The sequence below is a fragment of the Entamoeba dispar genome, genomic scaffold (assembly GCF_000209125.1).
Source record: "Entamoeba dispar SAW760 scf_1105229458651 genomic scaffold, whole genome shotgun sequence".
Taxonomy (NCBI): domain Eukaryota; phylum Evosea; order Mastigamoebida; family Endamoebidae; genus Entamoeba; species Entamoeba dispar.
In genome coordinates this window covers 1-10043 of record NW_001853299.1, presented here as the reverse complement: position 1 = coordinate 10043, position 10043 = coordinate 1, and the positions used below count along the sequence as shown (strand labels likewise).

Genomic DNA, 10043 nt, shown 5'->3' with positions numbered 1-10043 from the left:
ATTCGTAATTCTATTTCTATTCTTTTCATTCTTTGGAGGTATTTGTAATAGTTTATTTGATCATTTGTTTTACTTTAATATGATATATATCATATTTTTAATATGTAATATTCTTTTTAATTTCATATATTGGTTATTATGGAGCAAGTCTCTTAATCTACATATTTTGATTGTAATATTTTTTCTATACTTCTCCTTCAACTTCTTTCTTGATTGTTATTAATAATGATGTTAATGGTGGAGGTTATAGTTTTAATATAATGATAATAATCATCTAATGTATTGATTAATATTTCATTTGTATTAATGATATTAATTATTTGATGTATTTTGTTTTTATTGTAATAATAATTAATAAATTGTACATCTTCTTGTTCTTTCATATCTTCTTCTTTAAATATTCTTATTACCTCCTCTTCTTGTATTTCTTCTTTCTTATTTATTTTATTAATTCTTTTAATTCAATATCTTTCCATTGGTGTATTATTAATTCTTCTTCTATTCTTTTATTGATTTCAATTTTAATTTCATTCTTTATTTTAAATGTTTTCTTTATTATTTCTTTATATTCATTAATATCTTCTATTTTAATATCAAATTCATGTATTAATCTTTTTATTTCTTCTTCTTTAAGTTGACCTCTTAATTTTCTTTCTAATAACTTCAGTGCAAAACATTTATAGAGTGTTAGAATTTATTCTTCTCTATTTGTTTGCTTCAATTATTTTTTGAATGTCATGATCATATGTGTTGATCTTTTTATACTGAATTCCCATCTATTCGATTGAATTCTGTATTAACTTTCTTTTTTTGAAGATCATCTTTATTTGATGATATTTCATCAGTTACTACAACATTGGTGTGATGTCATTCACAATTTGTGTTTCAGATGAGTCTGATATAGTGTGATTTATCTCTTCTTTCTTCTTTTCTTCTTGTGTAATTTTATTTTGTAATTTAAATAATTTATCTTTCATGAAGTATACTTGTTGTGATAAATTGTTTAATTCAGACCTTTTCCTTTCTGATTCAGCATGGAATTCGAATAATTTTCTATCACTTTCTTGTTTTTTAGTGTTTATCTCCTTTACATACTTCTTCTTTAATGAAATAATGTCATTTGATAATTTATTAATGGTCTGGTCATTCTTTTGTATTTCTTTTTTCATTTCTTCTTTCTCTTTAATATTCTCTTCTTTTCTTTAATTCTTCTATTCTTTTATCTTTTTCATTGTTCTTTTCTTATTCTTTTAATTTCATATTTTCTTTTTCATTAAACATCTTCTTCTCTTCAGTAATTTCATTTTCATCATCATTTTCATCATTGTATATTTCTTATTTAAGTATTTATCATTTGTTTCATTTTGATTTAGTTGTTTATCATCTTCTTCAAGTGTCATACTGATAATCACTCATTTCTATTCATTTTTATTTTTTCTCTTACAAATAAATACCATCTTCTCATTATTGTTGATTATATTCTTTAATCTTAGTGTTCTTAATTTATTCTATTTCTTGTGTAAGTATTTTAATTTCTTCTTCAAATAATCTTTTCAAATATTCTTGGTTTTGTATTTCTATCATTTCTTTTATTTCTTATTTGTTGTTGTCTTTTATTATGGTATTGTTTATGTCTATGTTGTGTTTTATTATGTGAATTATTTGTATTATAATATTGATTGATTCTATTTGAATTATTGATAAAATACTTATGATGATGAAAATGAATGAAATGATGAGTGAAACGATTCATATCATTATTATTATAACTGTTATGATAATTGTTATGGTGATAGATATTAATATGGTAATGATTAATGTGAGATTAATGTATTTCTGTCCATACAGATAATACGTGTTTTCACACATTCTTCTATCAATTATATTTCATGGATGATATGGACTTCTCCTTCTTTTGTTATTGATTGTTTTATAATTTTTGTGGTGTGTCCTGTAATGCTTCGGCATCTCTGTATAAAGAAATGAAGAACATGCTAATTAAAATAGAGAAATTAAAAGATGTAAAAAATAAAACCCAATAATAACAATAAATCTGTTTGTAAATACAAAGAAGATTAAATTAATTAAAGAAATAAAAAATGAAATTAACATCATAAAAGAAATCAAAAACCTTATAACTAAAAAAAATAAGAATGGCTTTATGGAACATTACTTCTGTAAAAGAGAAATACACAATTAAAATAATTAATAACGACAGTATTAGTCTTAATAAAAAGAATGAATAATAAAGAACAATTCTATTAATACGTAATTAATTTATTATTTTATTTAATATTCATTTTAAATAAAACCATAATAATTAATTATAATTATTATACATATTATTATTATTAAAGAAATGACAAATAATGACAATGATGACTTTACTGCGTTATCTTAAGTAGGATTCTTTTATAGTTTCCAGTGATTTCAACTTTCATTTGAGTCTGAGTTGTTCTTTTTTAATATATATATTTATTACTGATGAACTATCCAATACCACTTTGAATGAAAAGACAAAAGGAAAGTAAACAACAAGTTGTTTTCCATCAATGTACATTAACAAAAGTTGATGAGGATTGCTATAAAGTCACAAACATGAAAGGAAAATTATTACAGAAACTAGTTTCTGAAAGTAAATTTAAAACAATCAAAACTATTATCTTTAAACCCCAGTGCATTAACAAAGACATTGCTGCTGCTTTAGTCCAAATGGGAAGAGCTCAAGGACAAGATGAGTTAAGGGTATTTTGGAATTCAAAAGTTATTGTATACAAACATCTTATTGAAAATGGTTATAAAGTACGTCCTATCAATGATGAATTAATAGCCATTTGTGGTGTCAATAATAAAGAACAAGTGTTGAAGGTTGTTAACTCAAAACAAAGAATTATTGAGAGTGTCTTTACACCAAATGAAATAAATAAAGAAAATGATATTTCATTTATTGGGGTAGTACAAGAGAATAATGTTGTTTTTGTTTCTGTTGAACAACAGATTTAAATTGAATTTCATTTAATAAAGAAAGTTTTGAAATAAACAAAAAAAGGATAAAAAAAAAAAAACTAAAAAATAAATAAAATGAAAAAGCAAATAAATAAAGATTTAGAAGAAAATAAAGAAGAAGAATTTGTATATTTAATAGATGGGTTTACAATGACACCTCAATATCTTATTAAGGGATGTAAAAAATCACATCAGATATATCTTCATCCAACATGTTTAGAAAGTATTCCTCAAATATCAGAAGATACAAATATTAATATTTTAGAAAAATTTAATGAACAATTAGATGGATGTTCTGAAGAAATACTTTCTCCATTTAAAACAAGAGGTATTTTATTATTAAAAATGAATGCGATTTGTAGAGGAAATACTCCAGTACAATATGAAACTATTAAACTTCTTCAAGAACTATATCAAAAAGATATTCTTCCAATTATTCCATTAAAAACAAAAAGAAGTATTTGTAACAATACATATCATATTGCTGCTATAGGAAAAGTACTTATTGGAGAAGGAGAAGTTCTTTATAATAATGAAAAAAAGATGACATTTGAAGTATTTGAGAAATTACAAATTAAACCTATTAAAATGAAAATTCCTGAATATAAAGCATTTTTAGAAGGAAATGAAATGAATATTTTAACAATTATTAATGGAAATATTAAAATATGGAATTGTTTTAATGCATTAGTTCTTGGAGTATTTTTTGGGTTAATTGCAAATAACAAAATAACACAACCAGTAGAATCTTCATTTTTTAAACAATTTACTATGAAAGGACCATCAAGATTAGTTAATTTAACTAAAAAACTATTCAGAGAAATAAAAGAAAAAGAAAATAAAGGAATTTATCAAATCCAAACAGATGCAACAGTAGTTGATTTTATTTGTTCATTTGGTAGAATACTTGAAATTTTAATTCTTAATAAAGAAATGATTGAAATAGAATTAAATAGTGTTAGAGATCAATGTTTTGTAGTTCAAAGAAAAGAAGATATTGGTATATCAACACCATTATGGGGATGTGGAAGTTATAGTGGAATTGTTGCATATCAAATTACAGGAGTTATTAAAGAATGTATTTTATTAGCAAAACGTTATTCTAACTTAGTTGATATTTCTATTTGTATACCAGAAGAAAAGAAAGAAGAAGAAATTATAGAAAGTCCTTATGAAAATTGTTTAGTTCAATTAAAAATAAGAATTGAAGAACTTTGTAAAGTTGTTGAGAATTATTATATTGGTGTTATACAATTAAATAAAAAAGTAATAGAAAAAACACCAATAAATAATCTTTTTATTGAAATTAAATCAATAGAAATTTCAATATTAGGTGATTCTATTAAATATGGAGATATTGATAAAATTATTAATGAATATCATTTTAATTTTTAAATTTAATTGAATAAAATTTAAATTTAAATAAAAAAGAATTAAATTAATTTTTGTTATCAATCATTGAAAAATATTTAATTTCTTTAATTTATTAACTAAAGAATCAACATTAATTCTTAAATCTTCTTCTTCAGTATTTGAATCACATGAATGAATAATTTCAAGAACAGATGGAGTGAATATTTTTTTAAATGATTCTTGATTTTGACAAATAAAAGGTAATGATACAATTGTATCATAAAATGCACAAACAGCACTATAAATAATATCAGTATTTACATATCCACTACCACTACATATTATTTGATGAATATTTAATGTTAAATTAATTGGAATATCAATAAAATTAATTATAGATTGATCTGATCCTTTATATAATCTAGAATAACAAATAAGAATAGATTCCATCATACTTTCAAAGAATTCTGCACCATCTTCATTATAAAGATCTAATTTTAATCCAAGAAGATTTTTAGTAATTTGACCTAATGCATTTAATATTATTGGTGTATATCTTGAAAATTTATTAAAACCAATTCCAATAGCTAAACCAGAAATGGCTTTAATAATAGTAAATTTAACTTTAAAATTAAGTTGATTTGATTGTAAATTATTAAATAATTGTGTTAATAATTGTTCTACATAAGGTAACATTGCTGATTTAATTGCAAGAGATAATTGTTCTATAGTAATACAACTTTCTTTAATCATTTCTGATTGATTAACTTCTTTTAAAGTAATTAATAATTTTTCTACAACTGGTCCTGTAAATATTTGGAATTGTTCTGCTAATACTGATGATACTGTAACTATTGCTTTCATTGAAGAATCAAATGTATCTGTATTAGCTAAATAACTAATTAAAATATTCATTGTTTGTTGAAGATTAATAGTATTTGAATTTGATTGTATTTCTTCAGTTAATTCATCAATACAATCTCCCATAATTTGTATACAAATAGAAATAGCTTTCATATTACCTCTTTGTTGTAAAATTTGAATAAATTGAATAATTGAATTAAATGTATTTAATATTAATGGTTTAGCATTTACTTTATATAAATTTCCAACAATTCTTTTTAATGATTGAAGTGATGTTCTTTGAATTAATTCATCATTCATTTGTACTAATTTAATTAATGTTGAATGAACTTGATTTACACTAGATGTTAATGAATTTCCTTCTTCAACTGTTTTATATATATATCCAATCAATAAACATGATGAAATAATATATGATTTATTATTACTTGAAATAATATTAAGTGCAGTAGTAATTAATTGATTAATAATTTGTCCATTTAATAATTGTGGCATCATTTTTAATACTTTAATTAATGCTTTAGAAGCTGCCATTTTAATTAAACCATTTTGAGAATTAGAATAAATTTGAACTATACTTGGAATATTTTGAATTATTAAATTTTTTAATGAACATCCTCCTTCAAGAATAGCTCCAAATAACATTAATGAAATATATTGTTGTGCTAATTGATTTTCATTTAATGATTGTGTAATAGAATTTAATACATTAGATGAAAATGGATCATGTGCTACCATAGTCATATAAGTAATAATTTCTTGTGAAACATAAATAACACTATTTTGATCTTCTCCTTCATCATCATCTTCTTGAACTACTTCTTTAGCAAATCCATTAATAACTCTAATAATTTGAGGATATAATCTACTTATAGAAGTAATTAATATATTTTGTGATTTTCTTATTTTAACAGTATCACTTTCAACTCTACCAATAGTACACCAAACATCATATACTTTTTTTACAATATCTTCACTTGATCCATATTTTTCAACTATATTAATAAGAAAATTACATAATCTATCATTTTGACCAAGAAGTTTTTCATATAAATTTTCTATAACAATTGAAAGAGTTTCTAATCTAATAGTTAATGCATTTTCACTAATATTTGTTTTAGATAAATCAACAACAATATCAAAAAGAACATCAAAATTATTAAAAGAAAATGATCGATAATGACTTAATAAATTTTTAATTCCATTTAATCTTATTTCATAAAGATGTTCATTATTAATATCACTAACAAATCTTGGTAAAATTTTAGTTAAATATACTGTCATTTTATATTCATCAATCTTTTCAAATAATAATGAACAAATATTAAGACATGCTTTTTGTATAGTTATTGAAAATGATTCATTCGTTAAAACTTCTATTAAATCACTCCATTGTGACATTGGAATATCATATGATGCAATAATAGCAATAACTTCACTTAAAATAGAATGAACTTGTGAATCTACTGAATTAAGAAGATTAAAAAGAACTCCATGAATTCCATTTTTAATATCAATAGTAAATGTATTCCATTGTGCTTTTTTATTTGATGCTTTTTCAGGATCTTTAGCTGTAAGACAATTTTTCATAAAAATTAAAATTTTCATTAATGTTGGTGGATTTTGAATAACTTTAGGGTCTTGTAATAAGTCTATTACTGGTGGAAGAATTTCTGATAATGGCCGATTAGATAATTCATTAATTTGGGATGCTGTTTGTTGATTTTGTTGACCTATAATTAATTGAATGAGTACTTGACTTAAAGACATAAAACAATGTTAATTAGTTCATATAGAAGAACCCTAATTATCTCTTTAATGAAAAACTTATTGGAGTAACAAGTAATATTAATACATTTCAATGAATAAAAAAAAAAAAATAAAACTTTTTTATTAAAAGAACTTAATAATGTTATTTATTTTAAAACAATGATAGATGGATATTTCTAATATTCAATTTATGGATGAAGGTTTATTTAGTCAAAAATAAGATAGGATTCCCTTTGTTGAATATTTGAAAGATTGAAAGGATTGACAATCCTTTTTCCATACTTTCTTATTTTCTCAAAGAACAAACTAAAACATAAACCAATTAAAAATATTAATTTTTAAAAAGAAAAAGGGTTTTTTTATATAAAAAAGTAAAATAAATTAATATACTTTTTAAAGAAATAAAGAAAAAGATTATTATTATTTATTTATTCTTAAAAATTTAAAAAAAAGTAAATCATCAAGTTACTCAATTGGTCTTTGGAATATGAGTATGACATTTACCACAAGTAAGTCTGTCTTTGTGTTGAGCAAGGAAACAAGCTACTCCACATTTCTTATTAGCACAGCATTTTCTTAATCTTTCAACTTTACCAGCACTAGTAACATTATAATGAGTTAAACATGCGAGTTTGACTTTCTTATTAACATGTTTCTTGTGTTTTGGTTTTGAGGTATCCTTCTTCTTTGATTTCTTGTTTTTACCTCCTTCAAGTCCACCCATTTCGAAGAGTGTTGAGTCAACAATAATTTCATTACATCCAAGAATTCTACATCCTGCAAGGAGTTTACCACAGCTAAGTCTATTCATAAGCATACCAGCAGTTTCGTTCTCAGAAACAGTAACAGCTTCTACTTTACCAGAAAGTCTCTTAACAATTATTTGCATAAGTGGACTGTTTCTTTTTTTGATGTTCAGTTCTTATTAAAAAATCAGGGTTTATCTTTTCTTCTTTTTTTACCTATTTTTTCGGGATTTTACTTTTTTATATTTTTACTATTTTTTTCTTATATTTTTATTATTATTTTTCTTAAAATTATAATTTAAAATAACACAATTGATTTTCTAAATAACATTATTGAAAAAATTCAAATAACTTTTGATTCATCTCATCACACATAAAGAATTCTGGTGTAATTGGAAGTGTTTGGATTATTACATTACATTTAGTAACAAATTGACATATTAAAAGATCGTTAGTGATTGTTTCTTTTTGTTTCAAAAGAATATTATTTAATTGTGTAGTATGGTATTTAATAAGTATTTTAACAAAAGAGTCAATATGAAGATCGTCAAGTAATGCTTCCTGATCTTTAGTTTCTATTCTCTTTTTAATACTTTTTTGAATAAACGAAATCATTTCAATTAAAAGATTTTGTTGTAGAGTTTTCAACAAATCATTGAGATTAATTTCTTTGACCTTAGCAAAGGCATTCATATGTAATGATTGAACAAGCAAAAATATAGTCTCACAATATTCTTTAACTCTTTTTGAGGGTTCAGTGATAATTGTTTGAATCGAAGTTTCTTGTAGTATTGAGTCTCTTTTATTTAGTACAATACCTAAATGTGTTGATAAAGAAATCAGTGCTGAACTTATTGAACGTGCAAACCATTCTGAGATTTTCTTTTCAACAATACATTGAATTTGATACATTTTTTGTTGTTTATTTAATTCTTTTGTTGTAATTTCTAGAACAAAACATTGAGAAATTAAAGGAATAGATTGGTTAAAGAGATCAACACATAGTTCTTGACTTTTTCTCGTCAATGCTCCAAATAGTTGTATTGTTTGTGTTGATTGACCATTTTTGATTTCAAAATACTCACGTTCTTTTTCACTTGATTTAAACGATATGAGATAAGTGATTCCCCCTATAAGAATACTACCACCTACAGCTATCAAAGTTTTCATAATAACAAAGTAAGATTTTGAAATTATTTCATAATTAAAATTAATAAAAAACTTTATTTTGATTTTTCTTCTTTTTGTTTATTTGTTATTTTTATTTATTCTCTTTCATTTGTTATTTATTTGCTATATTTCTGTATTAACCTATTTGTATGATTTTGTTATTATTATTTTATTATGTCTTTCATGTTTTTAATTATTATATCTTTTATCATTATTTCATATTGTTTTATAATACTTTATTCTTTGTTTATTCTTACTATTTGTTTATTAACTAATTTATTTATTACTGATATTATTTATAATTTACTTTATTGATTTCTATTGTTTTATTTCAGTGATTTCTATCTATTTCTACTTTCTTATTAAATATTAGATTCATCTTTTTATCATTTCATTTTATCATTTATCTTATCTTCTATAAAATATCTTGTTGTTTATGAAATATTAACTTTTATTAATTACTTCATGTTTCAATACATTCTTCATTCGTTATATTCTTCTTTTGATTTCTAATTATTTCATTTTTGTTGATTATTAATTTTATTTTTCTTCTTTATTTTTTCTTTATTTATTATATTTTATATTGATTATTCTAATTATATATTTATTTATTAATTCTTATTTATCATTTTATATATTCTTATTTATATTACATTTTAATGATATATATTTCACTTGTTGTTAGTTTATCATTATAAATATATATTAATTCAGAAGTATTATTTTATATAATTAATATTTTCTTAATTAATTCATTTCTACTTTTTTCTTCGATTATTTTTAATTATTTATAATAATTCCTTTTTATATTGTTATTCTTTATTATTTTATATTGTTATTTTATTATCATTTTATTTTTAATCTATTTTATTAAATAATTCTTTATTTTATTTAATTTCAATTTATTAATTTCATTAAATTTATTATTTTATTATTTTATTAAATTTATTATTTCATTATTATAGATAATTCATTCTTATTTTGTTTCAATAAATATATTTCATTTTTTCATTTTTTTTTTTAATTCTTTTATCACTTATTTTATAAAATTTCTTTAAATTTTATTTCTTATTCATTTTCTTCATTTTTCTTATATCATTTTCTTCTATTTATAATATATATTAATTCTTATTA

The 10043-nt window shown here is 21.9% G+C and overlaps 5 protein-coding genes across 5 annotated transcripts, besides 20 other annotated features; 2 read left to right on the top strand and 3 right to left on the bottom strand.

The window, feature by feature from the left end:
* Nucleotide 1: 1 nt before the first annotated feature.
* Nucleotides 2-1970: a repeat region.
* A 1-nt stretch (nt 1971) lies between these two features.
* Nucleotides 1972-2278: a repeat region.
* Nucleotides 2279-2356: a sequence feature (AT_rich).
* A 102-nt stretch (nt 2357-2458) lies between these two features.
* Nucleotides 2459-2481: a sequence feature (AT_rich).
* A 27-nt stretch (nt 2482-2508) lies between these two features.
* EDI_009010 (uncharacterized protein) lies at nt 2509-3003 on the top strand (the record flags this gene model as incomplete). Its single annotated transcript, XM_001734813.1, has 1 exon — nt 2509-3003. The coding sequence occupies one exon, from the start codon at nt 2509-2511 to the stop codon at nt 3001-3003; it is 495 nt and encodes a 164-aa protein (XP_001734865.1).
* Nucleotides 3004-3033: 30 nt separating this feature from the next.
* Nucleotides 3034-3129: a microsatellite.
* EDI_009000 (uncharacterized protein) lies at nt 3082-4401 on the top strand (the record flags this gene model as incomplete). The annotated part of the gene is made up of 1 exon (XM_001734812.1): nt 3082-4401. The coding sequence occupies one exon, from the start codon at nt 3082-3084 to the stop codon at nt 4399-4401; it is 1320 nt and encodes a 439-aa protein (XP_001734864.1).
* Nucleotides 3255-3282: a sequence feature (AT_rich).
* Nucleotides 4398-4451: a microsatellite.
* A 10-nt stretch (nt 4452-4461) lies between these two features.
* Nucleotides 4462-6993, bottom strand: EDI_008990 (importin subunit beta-1, putative; the record flags this gene model as incomplete). Its single annotated transcript, XM_001734811.1, has 1 exon — nt 4462-6993. One exon carries the CDS (start codon nt 6991-6993, stop codon nt 4462-4464), a length of 2532 nt encoding a protein of 843 aa, XP_001734863.1.
* Nucleotides 4468-4496: a sequence feature (AT_rich).
* Nucleotides 5392-5440: a sequence feature (AT_rich).
* Nucleotides 5806-5833: a sequence feature (AT_rich).
* Nucleotides 6994-7087: 94 nt separating the features above from the next.
* Nucleotides 7088-7150: a sequence feature (AT_rich).
* Nucleotides 7151-7313: 163 nt separating this feature from the next.
* Nucleotides 7314-7445: a sequence feature (AT_rich).
* A 17-nt stretch (nt 7446-7462) lies between these two features.
* On the bottom strand, nt 7463-7882 carry EDI_008980 (40S ribosomal protein S31, putative; the record flags this gene model as incomplete). Its single annotated transcript, XM_001734810.1, has 1 exon — nt 7463-7882. The coding sequence occupies one exon, from the start codon at nt 7880-7882 to the stop codon at nt 7463-7465; it is 420 nt and encodes a 139-aa protein (XP_001734862.1).
* Nucleotides 7883-7932: 50 nt separating this feature from the next.
* Nucleotides 7933-8026: a microsatellite.
* A 43-nt stretch (nt 8027-8069) lies between these two features.
* EDI_008970 (uncharacterized protein) lies at nt 8070-8909 on the bottom strand (the record flags this gene model as incomplete). The annotated part of the gene is made up of 1 exon (XM_001734809.1): nt 8070-8909. The coding sequence occupies one exon, from the start codon at nt 8907-8909 to the stop codon at nt 8070-8072; it is 840 nt and encodes a 279-aa protein (XP_001734861.1).
* A 20-nt stretch (nt 8910-8929) lies between these two features.
* Nucleotides 8930-8960: a sequence feature (AT_rich).
* Nucleotide 8961: 1 nt separating this feature from the next.
* Nucleotides 8962-9006: a microsatellite.
* Nucleotides 9007-9021: 15 nt separating this feature from the next.
* Nucleotides 9022-9209: a microsatellite.
* Nucleotides 9210-9448: 239 nt separating this feature from the next.
* Nucleotides 9449-9557: a microsatellite.
* A 43-nt stretch (nt 9558-9600) lies between these two features.
* Nucleotides 9601-9708: a sequence feature (AT_rich).
* Nucleotides 9709-9721: 13 nt separating this feature from the next.
* Nucleotides 9722-9850: a microsatellite.
* A 7-nt stretch (nt 9851-9857) lies between these two features.
* Nucleotides 9858-10020: a microsatellite.
* Nucleotides 10021-10043: the final 23 nt, after the last annotated feature.